General features: G+C 34.7%; 1 protein-coding gene across 23 annotated transcripts in view; it reads left to right on the forward strand.

The window, feature by feature from the left end:
• Hdac9 (histone deacetylase 9) overlaps positions 1–25,482 on the forward strand; it is an 857,477-nt gene that overhangs the window by 479,948 nt on the left and 352,047 nt on the right. For 18 of the 23 annotated variants that reach the window (XM_046463549.2, XM_058585330.1, XM_058585328.1 and 15 more), the window contains one exon: positions 23,837–23,968. The exons of the other annotated variants lie outside the window; for them this stretch is intronic. In XM_046463549.2, the coding sequence (XP_046319505.1) occupies positions 23,837–23,968 (132 nt within the window). The remainder of the gene's footprint in view (positions 1–23,836; positions 23,969–25,482) is intronic. 23 annotated transcript variants of the gene reach the window in all.

The following is a 25,482-nucleotide window of genomic DNA, read 5'->3' on the forward strand; positions in this document are numbered from 1 at the left end:
TCTCCATTTTCTTGAAATGGCCATTTTTCCTCTCGCCCTATCTGCCTAGGGACGAGCAGATTTGCTCCCGTCCTATCTATGGATGGGCAGCTTTTTTTCGTCACTCACCCCGGAGTGTCCCGGGGCTCCCCGTATGGGCCACCATCTGCCGCAGTCCGGCTGCAGCAAAATAACCTGGGGGGTGACGAACAACTTGTGTACATTGATTGATACAGCAGGAGTGGAAGCCGTTTATTACAGGACAGGAGCAGTATTTATACATTCCACACAGCTTATCTAATTAGCATAAACTAGATACATCAGTCAACCAATCAGGAATCTCCACACTTAATGGCTCGCTGTTGTTACTTCTCAAACCACTCCCTCTGGCATTTTGCCAGGCACCATCCAGACTTGTTTAAGAACTCTAACATTCCCCTGGCAAAATGCCAGGTGTTATTTTGACTTGTTTACAGACTCTAACACTCTGAGACTCCTGTATTGATATCTGTCCTTAATTTTGGATAATTCCCAGCTACTATTGCCAAATTAATCTCCTTTCCTCTTTTCTTTTCTTGATATTCTGGTATTCCCATTATTTGTTAGTTATACTTTTTGTAATTGTACTGAAATTTGGGGTCATTATGTTTTATGTAAACATTTTTTTAAGCCTTTTAGTTTGGGAAGTTTCTATTGACATGTCTCGGGTCATTGATTCTTTTCTCAGTAATTTCCAGTCCATGATGACATTCTTCATATTGGTTACTGTACTTTTCATTTCTAGTATCCCATTTTATTCTTTCTTCGAGTGTCCATCTCCATTTCTCTGTTTCATTACACATGTGTTCTGGTATACCATCGAATTTTTACTTTGGAGCCTTTAACATATTACTCATAGTAACTTTAAGTTATTTATCCAGTAATTCCAAAGTCTATGTCATATCTGAGTCGAGGCTGTGTTTGCTTTGGCTGTTCAAACTGTGTTTCCCTTGACTTTTAGCATGCTTTGTAATTTTGTTGAAAGCTGGAATGATATATTAGAATTTAGAAAGTTCATAATTATGCTTTTGGTGTGAGGTTTTATGTTAATCTGGCTGGAACTATGTTCTATTTAATATTTGTTGTAGCTGCAGATGTCAGAGGCTTCAATTTTCTTACTTCTTTTTTCTTTCCCGTCTTGTCTTGGAGTTTCCTAACATTTTTTTTCTTAAATAGAGTCTGTGTCCTTCAACTCTCTCAATTCTAATCCACCATTCTTATACTGATGATGTGGTGGTAAGGTGCTGTCCAGAAGTGTCTGTAAACTTATGTTCACATCTCATATTTTAATGGGCCTAATTTCATGTCCTGTGATTCCCAGAAAGATTTCTTACCATTTTTTCCCTGCCTTGCAGTGATAAAGGAAGGCTATAGAAGGCTGAGATTGGCTAGTTGCCAATCCCAGGTCAGAGAGTTTCTGTAAAATATTTTCCCTTGGAAAGAAGGCTATTGTTTTCTTTCTTTCTTTCTTTCTTTCTTTCTTTCTTTCTTTCTTTCTTTCTTTCTTTCCTTCCTTCCTTCCTTCCTTCCTTCCTTCCTTCCTTCCTTTCCTTCCTTTCCTTCCTTTCCTTCCTTTCCCTCCCTCCCTCCCTCCCTTCCTTCCTTCCTTCCTTCCTTCCTTCCTTCCTTCCTTCCTTCCTACTGGAGATTGAAACCAGTGTTCTTACATGTTAGGTGGTTGTGTCTAGACTACTGACCTACATCTCTATCCCAAAGCTTTTGTTATAAAAAATGCTCTGTATATGTATCAAAATTTTTACTTTTGCCATGGTATTTCAGAATACCTTCTTTTCTCGCTGCTATTGCCCCTGTATCCTACCCTTACTTTAAAAATTGGGTTTTTTTTCTCTAATCTTCACTCAGAGAACCTAGTTGGGTCCCTGGGGGAAAAAAAGACGATGAAACTATAGGATCTCCCTGAGATGGACCCTTAAATTTTTAACCCACACACTGCTCTACTGTCAGCTTCCAACAGTTTGTACCTCCAACAACTCATCAATTGTGCTGTTTAAGTATTCCTATTAGTTACTGACTCCAGTGCCTTCTGCTCCCAGGATGGTGAGACAGGCTGTGAATTTACATATTGTGCATTATCTCTAGATTTTTATGGTGTCATTTCATCCTGAAGCCTTAATTCTCTGATAGTTATAAGAAAATCATTTTCCTTTTACTTTGTTCACCTTTGTATTTGTTGTTAGGATGAGGTTAAGACTTTCAAGATCTTTACATGTTGGGCATAAAAGCAGAAATTTGCCAATGACTTAAAATCTATAGTAAATTAAAAATAAATTTTCAAACACTCAATTTTCAATTTTTTGAAGTGATAAATTCATATTTACACAGTATTATTCTCACAAATAAATGATTATAGATTTTTTTAGAAAGATTTATATCAGTGATTGACTGTTGGTCATGATTAACAAGACCATAGGCTAAAAATTGAGGGAGAGAACAGACTAAGATAATTTTGTCGTGTTTTGGAAGGAATGTTAAACTTTATGCTAAAGTTTTTTGTTTAGTTATGTTTTTAATTATGTTTAATTATGTTTTTTGTTTAATTTTTAGATTTTTAAAAATTCTAAATTTTCTTTTATGTGTCACTTCTTAATAGAAATCAACAGTCCATTGAGTTTTGTTACTTTGACAGTAAGTTTGATAAAATATTGTGTTGGGACAGAGTATAAACTAAGCAATATTTGGGAATTGTAAGGACTTTTTATCTTTATATGTTTGGATTTTTCTTATAATACCCACCCCACTAAATTTTAGAAGGTAATAAAATCAAACAAATATTTGATCCTCCAAATATTAGAAATTTCATCTCCTTTTAAAAATAAGGTCTAATTTTTTTACCAGATAATTTACTTTTCGAATGATGGTGTTTGATAGATTTAATAATTTCAGTTTTGAAAATTAATTTAAAATATCATATTTTATCAGTTTTAGGATGCTTATTTCTTTAAAATGTGTCTAAAATCTGAATGGATCTAGTGAATAATGTTTATAGGTGAACTAGTAATATTTTTTAAAAGTGGTACTATAGGTAATCATACATTTTATAATTGATTAAATACCATAAAATTTCCTGAAGAATTAAGTGGTTTAGGATAGAAAATTTTCTTTTGATAAAGAAAACAAATTTATAGTATATACTTTTTCATTTTAAAATCAAACATAACAGAAATTAATGTTTCTAAGAATTTTTTTTTATTCAAAATTTATGGTTAATGGGCTGGGACTGTGGCTCGGTAGTAGAGTACTTGCCTCGCATGTGTAGGGCACTGGGTTTGATCCTCATCACCATATAAATAAATAAAATGAAGGTATTGCATCCATCTATAATTAAATTTTTAAAAAAATTATGGTTAGATTAGAATCAGTGAACAAAATTATTTGAATTTTACAGTTCAATAAGTGAGATGTTGATTGTATATGCGATTATCGTGATAAGTAATAACAGCCTAGTATAAGTATCAATTGTGAAAAGAATCTCATAATTTAGCATTAGATAGAGATGGCTGAGAATTCTAGCTTGGCTTAGAGCTATAAGTTATAATACTTCCTTGAGCTTAATTTAGTTTTCAAATATCAAGTGTGGAAAATGTTTACCTTGTAGGGCAATAAACTTACTACTTGAAAGTGTCCTGCCAAGTGCCTGACATGCAGCAGTTTCAGTATATATGTTGCCAGTATGAGTTGCTGAGAAAAATGTTGCAGCATTAGTGATAAAAATCATTAACATTAGCCATATAATGCAATGTAAAATAATTGACAGGAAAGAGGAGACTTGGGTTCTGTTCTTAACCCTGGCATCTAACCTGACCATATCACTTCATGATTTTAGATCTTAGATTTCTTAGTTAAATGAAAATCACCAAATGGTACCTAAGATTATGTATAAGAAGAAAATATATCATTTGTCTTCATGACCAGTATATAAGAAAATATTGATGATTTGAAGAATATTTAAGTAAAAAATAAACAATTGTACTTATGTGTGATTATATCTCAAATTCATCATAATAGTTAACTGTAGCAAAGTCCAATGACACATTTTTCTCTCCCCATAAAATGCTCAATTAGAAACAGGCAGGACATTTTAGATAAGACTGGTATGATAAATTGGCAAAAAATAATAATCAAGACTTTTAAAAGCATTTAGCCATCTGTTATACAATCATGAAGATGATTGAAAAATGACTCCTCATTTGAAATATTCACAACTGTAGAACTTGAAACACTGGGGAAATATTCCTGCAAATATACGCACTTACGTGTCCCTAGACATAGCTAATGAGAAAAATTAAAGCGTGACACAAAATAAATAATAAAGTTTGTGAGATTATATTCTCCTTAAATTTTTATTCACCCAGTTCCTTTGAAATTAAAATTTCCTTTGTGACAAAGATACCTGGGGGTGAGGAGGTGGTCTGCCATATGCTTGTTCAAGAACCTTAGTATTTAAATCAGTACATAATAACAGTTTATCAAGGCATGCAAAATTTTTCATCAAAGGCCTTATCTTTCTTTATGTCCACCAACTTCCTCTTTTATAGATTATTTGCTTTTTAGCCTCTTTATTTTTATTCAACTATTTATACTGATTCCCTTTTTTATCCTACCTATCCACATGCAAAATAAATTCAAGTGTTGTTTTTCATAAATCCTTTATTCTGACTCTCCTCTTAATGTTAGTCAGCTTTCTCTCACTCTGACTAAAATTCCCAATGAGGACAATTTAGAATATGGAAAATTGATGTGGGCCTAATAGTTCTCAGTTTCAGAGGTCTCAGACATGGCCAGCTGACTTTATTGCTGCAGGTCCGAGGTGAGTCAGAACTTCAAGGTAGAAGGGCATGGTGTAAGAAAATTGTTGAGCTTGTAGCAAGTAGGAAGCAGAGAGAGAGGAAATCAAAGATCCAGTGACAAAATATGATCTCCAAGGCCATGCCTTCAGTGAGCTACTTCTCTAGCTGTGGTCCACCTGCCAACATTTACCACCCCGTCCTTCATCCACATTATTAATCCATCAAATTAATGAATGCAATGATGAGGTTATAGCTCTTATAATCATTTTACCTCTGACATTCCTGTGTTTTTTAGCCCATCAGCTTTTCAAGAGATGTTTAATAACCAAACCATAATACCCCTTATTTTCATTCTCATGTCATTATAACTATTCCTATAAAACACTAGCAATTATATGTCAATTGTTAAGTATCAAATTTCATGTTGTTTTTATCCTTTTTTTAAATTCCTTAATAGGTGGTTAAAAAGTGTCCTTGAAGACGGTATTTGTTACCTCTTCATTCCTTATTTGATAAAACACACTTTGCATTGGACCTTAGTACTGAGTAAGAAAGAAATCAGTAGATTACTAAAGAATTTTGACATTAAGGAGCTCACAGTCTTCACAATGAAGCATATGGAGTCGGTTTCTAATAGGTTGATTGGACATTAATGTATTAGCATTTGAATCACCTTCCTTCTTGGGAAAGTACTTCAGATGTACAGATCATCAGCATTCTTGAGTAAAAGCAAAGATCCACCTGAAGAATATAGAAAAGAAGACATTAAGGTGCTGATTTTTTTTTCTTGTTCTAAACTTTCAGTGTCTTTATTCTGCAACTTCTATTTTAATATTTTTGGGTATTTTACTTAAGAAAATTTTCAAAGAGATTTCATTGGCTGGTGTAATTATACATATATTTTTCCTTGAAAATACCATAGACTAGTTCTTCCTAGTAGAATTTTCTGTGGTGATGGAAAAGTTCTCTATTGGTTCTACCCAATTTACAAGTTGCCATTAGACATTGAGCAACTGAATTGTGGCTAGTACTATTTAGAAGCTTAATTTTTGTTGACTACTTTGAGTTAATTTAAATCTAAATTTAAATAGTCACACATGGCTAGTGACTGTCAAATAGGACAACACAGATATAAACCAAGGCAGGAACCCCTGTAGCAGAGATCACTGAGAAGAGTTTACTCATCAATCACAGCAAAAAACTCTTCCCTTTGGATTTGGGCATGACCTTCCTTAGAAGCATTCTAAATCACATTACCCAAAGAAGAAATAATGTCTGAGAAGAATTCTATTTTTCAGGCTCTTTTATTTTTAAGGAGCAAGAACCAAATACAAACCAGTTTCATTTGAAAGGTGGAGGGTATTGGGAGGTTTTCATTGAACTAAATTCTTCTAAGTGTCTAGATGCTTAGATAATGTGAGTTCATTGTGTTCAGATGTTCATATTAGAAATATGAGTTCTGGTCTGGGTTCTGCTGGTCTTTGTACACAATGATGAATACATTCTTCAAATTAAGGAGAGCATAATGCAGAACAGCCCAGACTCACTCTTCACAGCTTTATAAGAACAGTAAAAACAAGTACTCTTTTCTCCAGTTTTCAGGACTCTTTTACTTGGAGGCCTTGGGGGTGGAGGGGAAGAAAGAATCTGCTTTACCTGTCCATTCTGGAAGTTTGGATAGAGTTGTTATCCATTATGACATTATGAGTTGTTATCCATTATCCATTATGTTATACATTATGACTCTTAATGTAGAATGAGTGAAACTCTGACCAGCATTCATCTTTCCAAAGGGCATTTCTGACCCTGGTATTCTCTTACTGAAAATTTGTGTGATTTTTCACACATGCTTTGGTTCTTTCCTCAGTGAACTTTTCAGATCCAAATTGCCTGCTCATTCTTCAAAAGCCATTTTAACTACTACAACTTACAGGGAACATTCCCCAATTCTCTACCTTCCCTGACTGAAGCTGTGATGTTGGAATCTTTTACAATTGAGTTCCCTTAATTTGCCCTTGCCTCCTCTGTAATAATGACATTTACTCAGTGGCAGGATTTATGTTTTAGTTTCGTAGCCTCCATGATAGCAATCAAACTATTTTCATGTGAATATACCTTTGTCTTTCAAAAAATGTTTTTGGCTATGACCAACTGATGCACAACATAAATGCACACACATATCTGAAAACAAAACAAAGCATACTCTTTTTTTCCTGTAAGGTCTTTTCGATTTATTTTATTTAAAATGTTGATAAGAACACAATACATTTCTGTCAAATCCATCCTGCTGTGAAATATTACAAAAGGTGATCATGTAAGTTTATAAAACAAATACTATAATTGCCAGAGAAATGCACTGAGACATTTGTGATATAGATCATGTTTTAGGAATGGAGAATATAATGTTAAGAGGAACATAATAACTAATTAGATGTTGATAGTGATTTACCTGCTCAGACACTGCATCTTTCCACTGATAAAAATGCAGCAAACTACTTTCATGTGATATTCAGTGAGGAGTAAAGAGATAATCACTGGGTTTTGAGATCACAAGTAGCAGGGATAATACATACATTTTAAATATATTTGTTAAGTAATACTTTTGAAGAGAATCAACAACCAGCTATGTTTACATAGTAGAAACAGATTACATTGGACACTATGTGCCCATCGTCATTCTGAACGTTCTACCTGCATATGTTATGCACACAGTAATCCCCAAAATATATTTCATTAATTTTTATCAGTTTTATAGATAAGAGAACAATCACAGAGAGGTTTAATAATTTCACTCAGTTTTCATTTTATTTACCAAAGCAGCATGTACAATGCCATGTCTGAAGACAGGAATTTTATTTCAGAATCTGGTCCCTTAACCTTTACACTTTGTTCAGAAATAACCCATATCTAGTATCATTGAAAAGGCAATTTTACTAAAATCAAAGTACTACATTGCATCCATCCCAGTAAAAGTAGAAATTTATAACAATTAGGTTGTACTATTTGCAAGTTAACTTCAGTCCAATAATGAGTAATGTTCAAAATGTTTTAGAAATAGCATGCTAGTTTGGGCTATTCATTTCATTGTAAGGCCAATTGTGACAAACATTTTTCCATTGAAAGGAAATTATTCAAAAACCACAAATTGATATGTTCTTTCTACATCTAAATATTTAACTTTTTTTTCCAAATAAACTATTCCAAAAGTATAATGTCATCATTGAAAGTTGGGATTTCCAAATGTTTGTCACAAATAAGTATAAGAACTAATTTGTTGATCAGTGACAGAATTCTGAGAACTGGAAATGTGAAATTAGTGCCAAAATATGTCAGTTTGCAGTTTCTATACACAAATAAATTATTTTCCAAATCTGGTACATTTGTAAGGGGAACAGAGGACTGTGGACTCATTATGTTATTCACTTACAGTTGTAAGAAAAACATGAAGAATATTTCTCCAGCTTTTGTAAATGTTGGTACAGACAGATCCATTATGTTTTCCATTACTATTGCGTATGCATACATGTCAAGTAACTTCCCTTTGGATTCGTTATTAGAATAATATTTATCTCTCTCCAAGAATTAGTGTGCTTATGTATTGCAAATATAATGATTTTATGGGCTGTACAGAAAAGAAAGATGAGAGGGATGGGGGGGGGAGAGAGGAGAGAGAGAGGGAGGGAATGAGAGAGGGGCGAGAGAAAAGGAGGGTGGAGAGAGAGAAAGAGAGAGGGAAGAGCTGTGTGGTGGAGAGGTTGGGAAGTGAAGAGGACTTAAGGATAAGCACAGCAATGTTAGAGTCTTGAAAAGATTTCCAGAGAAATTCAGGGTAGGAAAAGAAGATGAGATGTAGAATTCAGTGATGAACTCTGCAACAGGAGGCAGGAAGAGAAATAACATGTTGGATATTTCAAGGACAACATTGGTAACATTATAATACCTTTCACTTGCTTAAAAATAAGTACAGAAGCTGTATTGAGAAAATTGCAGAGATGCAAGACATAAGGCCACAGGAAAATACAGAGGCAGGAATGGAGATGCTGCTACATAAGGGAACCTCATAACTCTTGGCCTCACCTCTTAAGGTCCAGATTCTAAAAGGAGAATGTAAAAGGCAAAAATCAGGAAGTTTATGTTTACAGTCGCTCTTTGAGTTTTTAAAAATTGTCAATGTTAAAAGGTGAAACTTTAGACTGACTAGAAAAGTATTTTTGAACCGTATTGGTAGAAATTATATTCAAGAGCATAGTCTAAGAAATTGTATATTTTTAACTTAGAACTAGAAGGAAAATAAAGGTGAGTAAGAACTGAATAGCAGCTCAGGGATTTAGGTGGTGATCAATGAGACTTCTTCCTCTGACATTGAGTATATTTTGCCTTTGGGCTGCTTCAAAGAATGAAGATTGGAAGGGACTGAAAATATTATGATCAGTCATTTATTTTTGTCATTCTTCCCAGAGTTTCATTACTAATCTTCTAATTCAAGCTATTGCAAAGAAATAGTTTTCACAGTGGCCCCATTCAGTCTTGCTAAATGAGACAGGAGAAAAAGGAAATGCGAACAAACTTTTATTCGGCCCTTACTCTGGGCCAGAAGTTGTGGTCACTCTGAGCGCACAGAGCTGATTAAGAGACAGTTTTTGATTTCAAGTTACTCAGAGTCTGTTTCCAATAGACTTTGTGCAATTATACCCTTAATACAGTATCTTCTGGGTTTACCAATTAACAGGCTCCTTTAATATTGCTTCCAAACCCTCAAAATCCAGCCCTCTCCTGAAAAGTGAATTTTAAAAAATAAAAAAAAATTATGTAGATGGACCACCCTGTGATGTTGCTATAATTGTTGTCTTTTTTTCTTTAGTTATCAGACTCTGAGCCTATTTTTATCATCACCTATAATATGATTGGGTTCCGAATAATGTTTATTTAGCATCTATTCCAAAATAATTCTGTACTAGGTTATGATGTTGTAGAAATCTATATCTTCCAATGCAGTTCTTTAGTCTCTTCTAAGTCAATATTTTCAAAGGACACCAGGGATTCCCAAATCATTTTCAGTGGAATTTTTCTCAGGCTTTTCCTTCTTTCCTTCTTTTCTCCCTTCTTCCCTCCCTCCCTCCCTCCTTCCTTCTCTTTCTACATTCCTTCCCTCCGTGGCTTTTAACCAGTTGATCACCCCATGCTCCTTGGAGTTTTAGTTTTGTATGCTGTGCTTCCATTCATCTGTTTTTCCCCCGTTGTTTTCTACTAAGGCATGCATCACATCTGTAGGCCATGAAAAATGGGATCTTCAAGTTCAATCATGCCTTCTTCTGTTGTTTTCATTTTTCTGTTTTAATCATCATCACTATCTAATGATGTTAGTTCTTATCCATTCTGATAGGTCAGTATTTCTAATGTTAAGGCCTAACTCAGGTTTCTCACCAGTTATGTGAACCCTGATCAGGACAATGTTCATCTTTTCCCTTAAGTTATTTTTATGAGGTCTAAATCCACATCTCTACCTGTCAGCCCTTTTGTAGACTGCACACAGTGTTTCTAAGATGTCCTAAACAGGCATAGAAGTTGACACCCATCTTCCACCTCAGGAATTTCTTCTCCTCCTGATTTCCCCATTCTACTAATGCCAGTGTCATGCAGCCTCCACCTTAAGACTCAAGTCTGACCCCATCACCTTCTTTCTCTCTCCTCTTGCCCAGTCTATCATCAGGCCAACACATTTCTCCACTTGCTTTTTTTCCCTTAAGAAGGAATTGTCTTGATTTTTTTTTTCCTTTCCATAACGCCTAGTATAAATACACAGAGCAAGTACTCAGGAAATATTTCTTGAAAGGAGTGTCGCATTTTCCTTCTCTTGTCGGATGCTTAGTACTCCTTAAGAAATGGTGAATCATAATTAAAGCCAACAAAATAAGAATCAGAACAACATTCTCATTTTTTTCCACCACTTGCTCAAGTACATTTAAACCACCTGAAATAGAATAAACTGGTTAGAAAAACAAAGTTGTTCTTTGAGCCCCTACAGAACATAAATTCAGTGAAAATCTGTTCAAACCACAACTCTAATTAAAGGTTTTAGCTGCCAAATAATATGTTCTGGTTAAAGCCAAGTTAGCATTATGGAGTGTTTCATGAATAACAGCACAAGCTTTATACTTTGCTGTTGATTTTCTCATGGGAAACTCATGTGAAGGAGAGTGATACCTCCCTGTTGACTTTAACTTTTAGAAAGGCAAAGCATGCTGAAATTGTACATAATTCTCTTCTAAAGAAAAGGAAATAGCATTTCAATGGTTTTCCTCAGTGTCTTATTGAGTTATGGTGGGGCACAATTATGTCTGTTAAATTGATTTACCAGATGGAAGGTTACATTTTATATTTAGCTGATTAAGTTGTAGGAGCCTGGGATTGTATCTCATTCCATAAAGATCTTATATAAAAGCAAAAATATTTTAATTAACTACAATTTGAAACTAATTAGAGGTTTAAATTGGTTCTCCTCCTCTTTTATTTACGTTGAACTAAAAAGGGAAATTGTTCTGAAAAATAGTCTTTATCATAGAGTTTTTGGCTTAATAGTTTAATACCTCAATTGGAATCTAAAGAAAAAGAAAAGGAAAATGTTCCCACTCAAGACTTGGAAATTGTTTGCTTATCATGGTTATTTAATTAGGTACAAAGTACTCTCAGTTTTTTAAGGTTACAATAAATAACTCTTAACTTATACCCTCATGAAACTTTCACAGAAAGATTTAAAAGGAAAAATTATCCTTTTTGCCTTTCTTTTTAAACTGTTCAATTTTTTGCAAATAAATATATTAAAGTATTTACCTTTGTAGAAACTTAAGTGTGATAAAGCAATAAATTAATTTTAAATTATTATCCCAACACTTTTGGTTATGGGCATATATCATTAATAGTTCTCTTTGATATCCTTCTTTATCACCTTAAAAATAAGATACAAAACAGCACAATAAAACCAAATTTATTTAAAAGCAGTATTTCAGAATCTTCAGACTTCCAAACAGTGCCAGTTTGGGAATTCATTAGTTGTCTCTATTGGTTTCCTTTGGGTGCTTTAATAAATTACCACAAACACAGTGAAAACAATGCATATTCATTACCTTCCATTTTAGAAGTTTGAAGTCCAAAATGGGTCTCACTGTGCTAATGTCAGGGTGTCAGCTATGCTGTACACCTCTCTGGAGTCTCAGGGGCAAATCCATTTTCCCACATTTCCCAGCTTCTGGGAGCTGCTGCATTCTCTGGCTGTGGATGCTTTCCATTTTCAGTGCCAATAATAATCAGTCTAGGTTTTCTCAAGCTATATCACTGCTTCTCTCTTTTATATTTTAAAAGGACCCTAGTGATTGCCATTGGGCCCACTTATTTAATCCAGTTTAATCTCCTTATCTTTAAGTCAGCTGATCAGCAATCTTAGAAATCTTCAATTCCCCTTGGAGCATGTAAAGTGACATATAGTCAGTCCTCTGTATCCTCAGGTTCTACATCTGCAGATTCAACTAGCTGGGGATCAAAAATATTTTTTAAAAATGCCTGCACTGAATGAACATGACTCTTTTTTCTTTGTCATTATTCCCTAAACAGTATATAAGTATTTACATAGCATTTACATTATTTATTACAATATATATTATTTATTATATTACATAGCATTTGTATCATTATTTACAAAGCATTTACATTATTCCCTAAACAGTATGTGGTATAATAAGTATTTATATAGAATTTGCATTGTATCTGTTATAAGTACTCTAGAGATGATTTAAAGGGTATGGGAGGATATGCACAGGTTACATTCAAATGTAATGCCATTTTATATGAGGGACTTGAGCATCCAAGACTTCAGTGTCCACGAAGCAGGGGAGGGGAGGTATCCTGGAACCAGTCAGTTCACAAGTTATGAGGAATAGAACATAGACATCTTTGGATTGGACTGTTATTCTTCCTATCCCAACTGCTTAGAGTTTTCATTTTGAAATTTTCTATAGTATACTTGGTCTTACTACCAGTTTACCATTTTATTTGAAATACTACTGAAGTTTCTTCATCCCCCAAAATCATCTAGAGAATGTAGACTACATAGAAGGTGTTTAACAAAAAGTCTCTGGAAAAGGGTTCTAGGTGACTTGAATAAATCCAGAGATGAAATTTTGCCTTTTATATACTTTGACAGAGATAATAGTGTTTCCTTATAAATACACACTAAAAGGAAAAGTCATGATTTATGGTGGAATAAAGCTGCAGATTCCATTGAGGCAGAACTGAATTACCGAGAACATTCCAAAACCACAAAGTTTATAAAGTCAAAATTTACAAAGGAAAATAGATAATAATAATCTCCTTAAGGACTTAGAAGGTTTTGAAAGGGGAAAAGAGCAAGAGATGAGGTGGTATCTGGGTAGAAGACAGATACCTGTTGGTGGGAAGTTAGTGCTGCTCCTTCATTGCTGGCACTGCCGAAGCAGGACACCTAATGTCAGAGCGGTTTTGAATTTTTTTTTTATAGTTAAGATATTATTAGATTTATTTAAGAGTATTTCATCAATTTAGATATCTTAACATATAAGTCTTTTTTATTAGCTGTTCAAAACATTACATAGCTCTTGACATATCATATTTCATACATTTGATTCAAGTGGGTTATGAACTCCCATTTTTCTCCCGTATACAGATTGCAGAATCACATTGGTTACACATCCACGTTTTTACATACTGCCATACTAGTGTCTGTTGTATTCTGCTGGGAGTGGGGATAGTAGAGGGTTTTGAATTTTGAAGAGCCAAGCAGACTAGTGATTGCACCTGAAGGCTTAAAATTAAGAGAAGGAGCATTCTAAGTAGCAAGAAGTGGATTGTTAAAAATATGTGTATATGACAAGATTGACCAGAAAGCCACCTGAACTAAGCAAAATGATGTGATTCCCTAGAGAGACTCTTCTTCATGGTGACCTAATCCAGAAACATGGGAGCTGCAAGGAGCTCTTAGTTCTCCTTTATCTTATCAGATAAAGTTTGTTCTGAAGCCTCCTCTTTTTTTAATCAAGCCTGCTGTTTTAATTCATTCCCATTTATTTCAATCCCCAGTTACTGACCTTTCTCTGTTTTCATATTCATTTGTCCATTAAGCCATTTATCTTTTAAAATTTAAATCTAGTCTTCCTATCCGCTTATTTAAAAAAACATTTACTTTTACATTCTCTTCTGTGACATACAAGACAAGTTCTTCCATGGCAAGCACAACCTCTCCCGCCTCCCTAGCCTTCTCTCTTGCCTCCACCACCTTATAGAGGTCCTAGAGCTACTAAACTGGAAGTTCATGGACAAATGTTTCTGTTTTGCACTCACACAAGTTATTTAACACCTGGTTTTCCAAATGCTCCTTGCATTTGGAAAAAAACTAAATGTTTTTTCTTTGGGTCATCTCTAAATGCTCAGCTGACACATGCTCCCCCTCTGTTAAGCTTTACTTGGTCCCTTCGTCTCCAATATTCATTGTGTTCTTTATGACAAGTATATATGCCCAAATATACCTGGACACACTTCTGTGCATTAATTTCTATATTAAAAGTAAAATTCTCTACTCAATTGTGCAAACCTTGAGGAAAATATAGCTTATTTGGTATTGTATTCCCCAGCATTTTCAAAGAACTCATAATAGGCACTTAATAACTTTCTCATGTAGATATAAATATATGGACTACAATAGGAGTTTCCATCCACAAATAGGACTATTTTTAACATTTTATTTAAAATAGTATGTATGTTATGTGGGAAAATTAAAAAAATACTTTGTATTTGAAAAATTAAAGCATAAAAGAATTAGCATATGAAGGCGTTTTAAGCTGTGTGGGATATGGAGTCCCTTGACTCCAAAGCATGGTATTTGTGATGCTTGCCAGAAAAATGAAATTCCTTCTGCATTCCACATCTGATCTATAAGACCTCTTGCCATAACATTCAGCATCACAAAATTCTTAGGCATTAAAAAAAAGAAGTTCAACTACTTCTCAACATTTTAAATCCAGACTTTTAATGTAAGTTTCCTTTCATGCTTGGATACATTTATAAACATGCATTCATTCCTTTAAAAACATTTTATTGACTGCTATCATGAACCTATGTAGTTGTTAGGTACTAAGAGCAGACAAAAAAAAATCTATCACAGTGTTCACTGTTCTGAGCACTCTCTGCAATATAGTAGTTTCAGTGATTCAGTGAGTACTTGAACCACATTGTAGTGTCTTGAGGTTAAGGAAATGATGGTGGCAAGTACAAAGCTACTTAAAAAATAAAGCTTGACTTGAATTAAAATTCAAATGCAGGAAATAGAAAGTAAGATCTGTGTCTATTTGAATGTGAAAGATTTAAGCATGAACTATATATTGAGAGAAAAGAGCCAAAAAGAGAGAGGATTTAAAGACATATATTAAGTGTATATATTTTCATTTGATATTCCTTTTCCCAGCACCATGTCTAGTCCTCATTTCTCAAAATTGTGGGCATCCTCCCTAGGGTGTGGGATATGGTTGTTCCCTTTGCTTAGCACTGTACTCCCCTCCCACTGTTATCTGTCAGCATTTCACTCAGCCCTGGGGCGTCATCCTTTAAAGCAAATGAAGCTCTTCTTTACAGCCACAATGCTCTGCTTATACTTATCACAGGGCATTGATCATAGCCAGGCTGATGTTCACTCTTGCTAGGCATTAGCAGTAAAGCTGTCCACCTTATCTCTGAGGCAGATGCCTGAGCATTTCACACACCCTTTTCCCCATCCTTCAACTCCTCCTTTCTTTAAATAACTAGTGGGTTTATGCTGTATAATAGGCATTGCTTTGATGCTTAAAAAGAACAATGGAATATAACTAAATATGCTTCCATTCCTCATGAAATTTGAAGCCTTGGTTCTCATAATTATTTCATAGCTGTTTATTGAATTTAATTAAACAATAAAATCAGGTCAACAGGAGGTTTTAATTTTAACTATAAAAATAATTAAGTATTTTACAACTTATAATTTGTTTCTGTCCAGAATCATATTGCTTGATTAAACTATATTTATCTGTTAAAAATGGTAGATTGTATGCAAAATGTCCAAAAATTTTGAATAAAACCATAATTCACTCCTTGTCCCAGTTTTTTTTAAAAGGGCAGTATTGACTAGCACTTTTTGCATTCATTCATTCACTCATTAAATGTGTTTTGCCGAGAGCCACCTAAGCCAGCTGATCACTAAGAAGCTGCTTGGCTGATAACACCACTGTTAGGTTGAGGCATCTGAGTGTCTTGTCATGGGCTTTGAGCTCCAGGGGCCCCTGTTCTGGCATACTGGGTGATGCAGGGAAATGCCATCCTAGAGCTATTAGTCCTCTTGGGGTCATGCTCCCTTACCCAGGTCCCCACTCTAGCTTCTCATGCTATTCTGAGATGTTTTAGGTAACTTAGGAATATTCTTTCCCATGTATGCCTGTTAGTATATTTTTTCTAGTCATTAGGAGGATGTCATTGGTCAGTATTTTTGTTCTGATATGTGAAAGTAACCCAGTAATTAAATTCATCTTTAAACTGATGGAAGGAAATATGAATAGCCATAGAGATTCACAATAATATGTGTCGCTGTGCTGTCTTTCAAAGTAAAACACTACAGACCAACTACATACTCAACATTATCATACACTTAAATAAGATATATCATACGTAAATATTCATAAATAGTGTGAACTATGTCCATGTATTTTTTTAAATATATAATTGTGTGGAAAGAGACACATAACCACACATACAATTTGGTTCTCACTTTCAATTTCTTTTACAATAAAACACAAAGGAAATGTGCTGGAAAGTGTCCTCAGTTGTCCTAGTCTTAAGCATCTCAATCATGTATGGCATGGATAACCAGAAGAAAATAATAAATGTGATTACAAAATAAACACTTTTCAGAAGATTTCACTGTAAATTGTGTAATATAAGTAATGTTTACCAAAATCATTTTTATAAAAGGATAACTGTTTTTTTACCAAATAAACTTTTTTATGCTTGCAGTAAGAGAATGGAAAGATGTTTGCAGTAGTATTTTTCAATTGAAGGGTTCTTCAGGAAATTACATTCATATATTTCTATAAATATGACTAGTTATTAGAAGCCAAAATTTCCCCAGTGATTTTTAAAAGGCTTTTATATATGAATTTCATATTGTTAAATTGTTATAATTAAAAATAGATTAGAAATTTTGATCCTTAATATTAAAGTGTATAAAATCTTGACTCACAACATTAAAGATTCATATTACCCAAGCCAAAAAAAGGCATAAGTTGTGATACATTTATTGCATTATTATTACCAAACTCTACTTTTGAAAATACATAGCTTTTGTCTAATTATGAAACTCATAATTAGCATAGCCTATCTCTTTTGATAAACTAGATTAAAGGCTCCTACTCTGTCCCCAAAGTTTCTTTCCTAATTGTAATGTGTATTCAGTTGAACAGTTCACATGGGACATGGATTTCTGCATGGCTAGTAAGAGGAGAGACAGGGGCAGGTCCTATTCCAGGAGGCCCAATCATCATCAGGGACAGAGAGTAAGCAAGTGATAGATTTCACGTTTGGTTCCAAGTGACAGAATGTTTGAAATGCCAACTTTTAAGGCAGCCCTTTGAGTGAGAGATAGCAGGAGAAACTCTTGAGAAAAACAGCCCATTGGATAAGGTAACAGCTGTCCAGTACATTCAGAAAGAATGGACAATGCCACTAAAGGAATCGGAGGCTGACAGTGGAGGCTGGACCTCCATTTAGTAGCCTTTAGAGCTAAATGTTCATGGCAGGTGGAATTGTTGAATATCTTGTTAACATTCTTTAGTGTAAAGAAACATTAATCTAGTGCTTAATCTTGATGAATAATTATCTTCCTTAGTATTAGGAAATAGTATGTTCTAAATAGTATTAACATAAATAATAATATTTTATCACAGTGAGAAGTAGTTCTTTTTCACCTTTTGATAATTTCCAATGAGAACAGAGATTTTCCACATACTATGATATGTAGTATTGACATTTTTTGTCTAAATTATTGATGTAAAGAGTAGTCATAACCTAAGATTAAAAGTGAACAGAAATAATGTCCATATAGTACATTAATGTGTTGCAATATGTTTAAAAAACAAATTAATAGAGTAGAATTTATAAATAGATCAATTCAAAAAGTAGGGAAAATATGTAAAGTCAATTATTAATAAAAAGTCTTTTAAATATACTAAGTAAAAGTTCAGAAAAGGATTATTGCTATTTCATTGTTTTTATAGATAACATTCATTAGGCTCAGGAGTCTTCCAGTCAGAGCCATCTATCCCTCTAGTTATTTTTTATCTTGCTTATTGTGTTTTAACCTAGGTTTCTTAGCCTTATGACGCATGCATTTATTCAACATCAATGTGACAGCCAATTGGCTAAACTTTTTCTACCTCTTTAATCCTTTACCAAGATGTGTGATAAGGAATGTCATTCCTTTTTTATAGATGATGAAATGATCCACAGATTGATCAGCTTATCTGGCATATGGTTAGTCCATGAAAGAATTACCATTGAAATCAAGACTCTGGTCTCATTATGTCAGAGGCCTGCATACTTCTACAAAAGGTTGTTTGTGTGTTTGTATGTGTGTTTACACGAACAGATCATGACACTGAACTCCCATGTACACTATCACACACACACACACACACACACACACACACACACATCCTAGTGAAAAGACAAGTCTAGGATGCCATTTACTGTACCTTAGAATCCTGGTTTTATAACCTGTGTGTCTACTACCTAACTTCACTATCTATTTCCCAGTTTTTGTTCTCATACCCTAAGTTTGGTCTGAACCATACAGATCAATATGAGAACAAAGATTTGAAATACCTTTACTTCGCGCAACATTCTTTCCGTGTTTTGTTGACTTTAGTTCAATTTTTTTTTCCTTCAAGTGAGAAGATAAAAAGTTTTAGGTTTTCTCATTTATTTTAGTGTTGTTTTCACTAGATCAATTTTTTGCAAACCCAGGGTCTCATGCATAATATTTTTGCAAGTTTATCATTTTAGCAGAAAAATGCATTTAATTGAATATGCAAGTAGAAAGTGTGCTCTCTGTTTCTGTGATTAATTGAGATATAGATGGTTATGGGTGTGGGGTAAAAATAGAAAGATAATTAGTGCAAGTAGCCATAAAATGCATTCACATATAAGCAGAACTTCTCCCCATCTAGTGATTTCTTTCTGGGCTCTGAGGATTAGCATCCCATTAGTAAGTTTCTAGCATAGAAGTCTTCAGCCTCTGGGGAGAGCAGAGCATTAAAAATGGAACTAACTCTAACTGCAAACTGAGTCAGCACACTGGGTCATTAATTCTAGGGCTTAGGTACATATCATGCTGAGCTTTGGTGTATGGGCTTCTGAAACTGTTAGTAGTAAGTTTATAGAGCATTGCAAGGACTATATGATGGCTAGCTATCATTCCCATTCTTCATTTTCTCCCCTGAGATAGGTCTGGTGACTCAAAACCAGTATTGAAATCTAGGCAGAATCTTTTCCTTAAACCATTGGATAAGGGCCCCTTCTTTACAGAAATTATGTATTATATATTTTGCAAAAACAGGTTAATGTTGCACTTACATATAAGTAGTTCCTAGTTTTTAGAAAGTTATGACTTCAATTTATGAAGATGAAAAAAATCACAGTGTCTCAAATATTATCCTCTCTACAATTGAAAATTATGCCTTTCTCGTGTTTCCACCTACCAATAGAGATGGTGACTAGATTGGCTTTCTTTAGAAATGTTAATGGTATTCACATGATTGCACTTACATGTGGAGTCTGAAATATCTGAACCCATAGAAGTAAACAGCAGCATAGTGGTTATCAGAGAATGAGGGTTACACAAAGTCTCAGCCAGGTAGGAGGAATATGTGCTGGTGTTCTATTACACAGAGGGTAATTGTAGTTAACAATATCATATTATAATCCACAAGAGTTAGCAGAAAGGATTTTGAATGTTCTGCTCAAAAAGAAATTATGACTTTTTTAGATGAGGGATTATTTAAGTATCACGAGTTGCTCAATTCACAGTGTACAAAGGTAGCAAAACATCACACTATGCGCCATAAGGATGCACACTTATTATCTGTTAATAATAGTTTTAAAATAGAAATAATAGAAAAATTAAAAACATGTTCATATTCCTTTCTGAGAGTAAAATTTATGGAAATATTTAATATTTTCAAGGTATATATAGCATTCTCCAATTTCTAATCGTCTTCGCTTACCCTTTTGGGGGATACTTTTTGAGGATCTCTGACAGTTGTTATTATCTCCTTTAATCATCCCAGAGTAACAGACTTATTAATAACTGCCATTCACTGATTGCTCACCCCAGGGTTTCTTAGACTTGGCACTACTGACATTTGGATCCAGATAATTCTTTAAGCTATTTGGCAGTTCCCCAATACTCATGACCAAAAACATCTCCAGACATTGCCAGGTATCCCTTGGGGGCAAGCTCTTCCCTAGTTGAGACCCAGTGACTTCCCCTTTCAGGACATTTTGATTCTACCATGACTGCTACCTCCAATGTACTGTATTAATCAGGGCCCTGGCAGAAACAGGCCTCTGTGGCGTGGGTCATAGACTTTTATGAAGGACTGCTTACAATGAAGTGAGCAGAGTTAAAGGCACTGTGGAAGGATGTGGAAGAACTAGAAAATAGCTGCAGAAGGAAGCCACTTCTATTCCCAGGACTAGAGAAATAAGAGGAGTAAATTGTTCTTGAGTGTCAGAGAATTGAAGCCATGAATCAGGTGCCTCCAGAGGGAGGTGCAGTTGGAAGGGTGCAAAGCTATGGCCAATGGTGAGCACCATACCTGAGAGAGTACAGGATACACTCTTCCCTCCCTGATCTTTGATCATTTTGCAACCAGTGTATCCTGTCAGTAGATTGAGTCCAGAAGAAATCTAACAACTCCAGCAAAGGCGTAGAATGGTGTACTTCTGGGAACCAGTTGCCACGGGTGCTGAGAAGGAAGAAAAATGGAATCTGTTGGGCAGATGAAGAAAATCCAGATACAGCAATCCCCATTATAACATGAGAAATGGGGATTTAAAGATGTCGAGTAATCCATTCAAAGCTAGATAGCTAATGTGTGGAGTCAGTGTTTACTTGCACACCTCTTTAACTCCAGGACTGCATTATGTGGGTGTCATCTTAGCTGATTTGGATAAATGAGCAGATGTTCAATGAGTCTATGAATTTTTCAAGGTCAGTGTTTTTTGTTTTTTTTTTAAATTAGATGGTAGATGCAAGACTAGAATGCAGTCCTTATTCCTATTCTGGAGTTTGCTTCCTGAAGAGCTAATATGTTCAGCTCTTCCTCAAATAGATATGAGAGTAAAAGCTATCTACCAAAACTTGAAAATCATTTCTTTATGAAGGGTCTGTGAAATTCTAGGCTTCTCGTTGAATGTTTAAATGATATTTGCTGTTTTTTCAAGCTGTCATCAGTTTTGTGTCTTGACTGTGGACACCGAGTCCCAGCTGGTGCAGTGTGTTAGGAAAAGGAAGACAAGACTGAGAATCAGGAGATTTGGCATTCAGTCCTGGCTCAGCCATTCCTAGCTGGGTAACCATCACCAGTACTGCTAATAAAATAGATTCCATACGCTTTTTCTTTCCTTTTGCATTCAGCTAGATCTTAGTTCTTCTCAGGTTCTGCGTGGGTGACCATATCTTGGGGAAAGTGGGAAGAGTATTAGTTTTTGTTTCACAAATGAATGATCAGGCTCAGGAAGTACTAGAGTCTCATTGAGAATCCCCTAGCTGGGAAGGGATGAGGTGCAGACTCAACCCCACATCTGCTCCCTGAAGATGCACTGTCTTTGCTATTCCACCCACTGCAACTGACTTTCTATGGACAGCGAGTTTGTAGCATTTAATCTATTAGGTTCCATCATAAATTTCTGTCTATATCTGAGAGTCTGTGATTTGGGTCCCAAGGTTACGGACAAAGCTGCAGAGAGGATGTCAATGTAGTTAGCACCGAGAGACTCCTAGTACCTCATTTTTCTTCTAAGAAAAAACTTTGCAGATTTTTTAGAGTTAAGATTGATATTTTAAATGAATTTTAAAATAAATGTGTACATGGCAACAAAACTAAGTAAATTAATACAGTCCTATTTTCTTACTTTATGCCTGGGTAAGTGAGGTGTTAGCAGTTGAGATTCAGTCTTATGCACTTTGGTAAAATGGGCTTTTAGCCCCAGAAGTTATGAAAGGAACGGTAACACATTTCAGTTCTCTGTCACACTGATCATCTTGTTGTCAGCCCCTGGTCTCTTCCCCACCTCTTTATTTTCTACTTTTACAATATTTTTCAGGCCTTCACTTTTTTACCTTTTCAATATTTTCAGGCATAAAATCAGGTACCCAACATACACATACTAAAAACAAACAAACAAAAAACAAAACAAAACAGAAACTTTCTGTCCTTTATGTATTTGATCCAGTCTTCATTTCACCTAGCCAGTTCCAAGAAAGCAAATAGAAGAATTTTCAGTACTAGTATAAAACTACAGATAATGGAAAAAAGAAAAACAGAGAAAAATAATTATAAATGTTTGAAGCCTGAAAGTGAAAGAAGGGGAAAGAGTGTAAGGTCCCCTTTTGATCTCATTTGTCTGGCAAAAATATAAATTCCTTAAAAAACAAAAGTTCTTTCACTAATTAAGAAGTCCAGCTGTATTATTACATTGTATCTGCTTCAGATAGTGGTGCTTTGGAAAGTTATCTTACAATTTTTATACTGTTTATTCTTAAGGAAAGGTAGAGGAGCATTATCTTCAATATTTAGAAAAGACCAGATTACTTGGGTACAGATCACTTTTACCCCTGTTACCTTGGGCAAGTTACTTATCCTCTGTAGTTTGGTTGGGTTTTTTTGTTTATTTTACCAGTATTATCATATTATAAACAATATCTATGCCATATGGATGTTCTTTGGGTCAAACAAGTTAATATTGATAAGAACAGTACTGGAACATAGAAAGCATGATATTAATATTAGTTGTCATGAGAAATACCCTTTCTGTCACCACCATCATCATTAAAAATACCCTTTCTATCATCATCATCGACTTCTATCACAGAGACCCAATCCAATGTTTCCATTCTTCTAAAATTTGATTTTAAAATCCTAATAAATGAAAACTGTAGCTTCACTATTTAGAATAATGTAACCAAAGAAATAATAGCATAATATTTAATATAATAAATAATATTTGTATGTATTTTGGGTAACCTAATTTCAGACTTTCACTTCTAAGACTTGGTCAGTCTCCCTTTCTAGATGATGGTATAATGAGTACATAGAAAGTTTTATTCACAGTGACTCTGGCTGGTGTGGTGTTATTTCACTGAGTATGTTTTCCCAGGGTTTTAGGTTAGAAACTACTGACAAAGAAATATTCCAGGAGTCAGAATTAGACATAAATTATATGCTACAGAGGTGTCTTCTTATTACCAGAAGTCAGGTCAAAGTCTCAAAAATCACATTAAGTTACTGCTTTTGTGGTTATTGAGTTTCACCCTTGAGAGAATTAAGAGGCCTGACAATGAAGTATAATAAATCTTACTCTGAACCAAACATGATTAGTGATTAAACTTCCCATGAACGATCCCAATCCTACTAGATGAACTAAGTAGAAAACTGATTTTTTCCTCCCTTTGCACATTAATGTTTAGATAAGTAGAAAAACATTTCACGTGTTTTATAAAAAATGATCACTATATGTGTCTGTTTAATTATTTTAGAGTCAATGCCTTATGTACATGTTTGGGTTTTTAAATTTGAGAATGAGAAGGGAGCAAGGAAAGGTTTAGACTTTTTCTTTAAACACAGGAGCAAATGGCTCTTTATTTTTTAATTTTTATCTATTTTCTTTGTCTCAATCCCCAGCCTCTGAGCCCAACTTGAAGGTGCGGTCCAGGTTAAAACAGAAAGTGGCAGAGAGGAGAAGCAGCCCCTTACTCAGGCGGAAGGATGGAAATGTTGTCACTTCATTCAAGAAGCGAATGTTTGAGGTGACAGGTAATTGAGGATTGATCAGTCATACACTAACAAATGCTGGTAGCAGGAATTTTTAAAAACTAGTTTAGAATAAATATGCATGGTGCATATTAAAAGTTAATGTGAGGAGAAATATTTCTTGAAAGTAAATTTTATTGAAAACTCACAAATAGTTCAGTAAACCTTGCTATGCATTCACCAACTGTGTTAAACAGGAAATGAATGAAAAAACAGAACTATGTGTCAATCAAGGCATGCCCAGGGAATACCAAAGCCACCTTATTCTTCTCAGAAACAGGCAGTCCATTTTGGGAATGCCAACCAGGAGACTATAACTTTTAATGAAATCTGATCAGAAATAAGCAGAGGGAGGTCCAAGAAGAACACTTCCCCCATGCTCAGACACGAATGTACAAAATGCATCTGGGAAAATTAAACTATGTGGAACAGCAAGACCTTGACTTTTCAACAAATTTACAGAACTCATAAATGACTTTATGTGTTTACTAGTGAATTGGGACTTATGGCAGGAGGGGGATATATTGCTTTTTATGAAGGGGAAGAAACTGTCATTTTCACTAGTCTCAAATGGAAGAGTTCATATTTTTTTAGCTGCCTGGTTAGTAGTGGGGTGAACAGGTTAGGAAATTCAACCTGATGTCTTACAAACCCCCTTAGTCCCAGTTGGACCTGGTATGAAATGAGAGAAGACCTAAGGATTCGAGAACCAAAAAGGCTAGTCAAAGTATTACTGACTACTGTTTATCAATTACTTTCTTAGAGCCATGCATTATACCTGGTCTTTTCCTCTGGTTGCCTCAAGAAAGAAGTGGTGATCTGCAACCATTTTTCTCCATTCTCAAAAAAAATTGTGCTTTTGCCAGTGTAGTCAGTCAGTTGTAGTTCTCCAAGACCAGTTTTTTTTGTTTGTTTTGTTTTTCGATACTGAGAATTAAACCCAGGGCCTCATGCACGCTAGCCAAGTGCTCTACCACTGAGCTACATCCCCAGTCCCTTTCATTTTATTTTGAGACATGGTCTCCCTATGTTGCCAGATGGGCCTGGAATTTGTGATCCTCTTGCCTCAGCCTGTTGAGTAGCAAGGATTACAGGTATGTGTCACTATAACTACCTGGAATATTATCCTTAGTTTGTTTTGAAAACATGACTTATTTTCTTTCTCTCTTTTGGCCATGTCAGTGTCTAGTATAGGGAGGTAACGGAAAGAATGTGGAAGTGGAGATGGAAAAGTATATTTGGTTACAAAATACAAATGCAACTTAACAGTATGATAGGCTGTTTGAGAAAAAAATAATTATCTCCTATTAATTCTGATAGATTGGCATTCTTATGGGCAGAAGAGTATTGGTGATCGCAGTGGGAAAATTTTTCCTTGAGGGATTAAGAATATTAAAGAAATGAACAATATATAAAACTTTTATGAAAGTTTATGTTTGTTTATCATTATCAGTATAATCACTAATTAGTACTAATTTAATTCTAAGTTTGAAATCATAGGCTTTTTTCAAGAAATA

The sequence above is a fragment of the Marmota monax genome, unplaced genomic scaffold (genome assembly GCF_021218885.2).
Source record: "Marmota monax isolate L192 unplaced genomic scaffold, Marmota_monax_Labrador192_F-V1.1 WCK01_AAM20220418_F8-fsc00057, whole genome shotgun sequence".
Lineage (NCBI taxonomy): Eukaryota > Metazoa > Chordata > Mammalia > Rodentia > Sciuridae > Marmota > Marmota monax.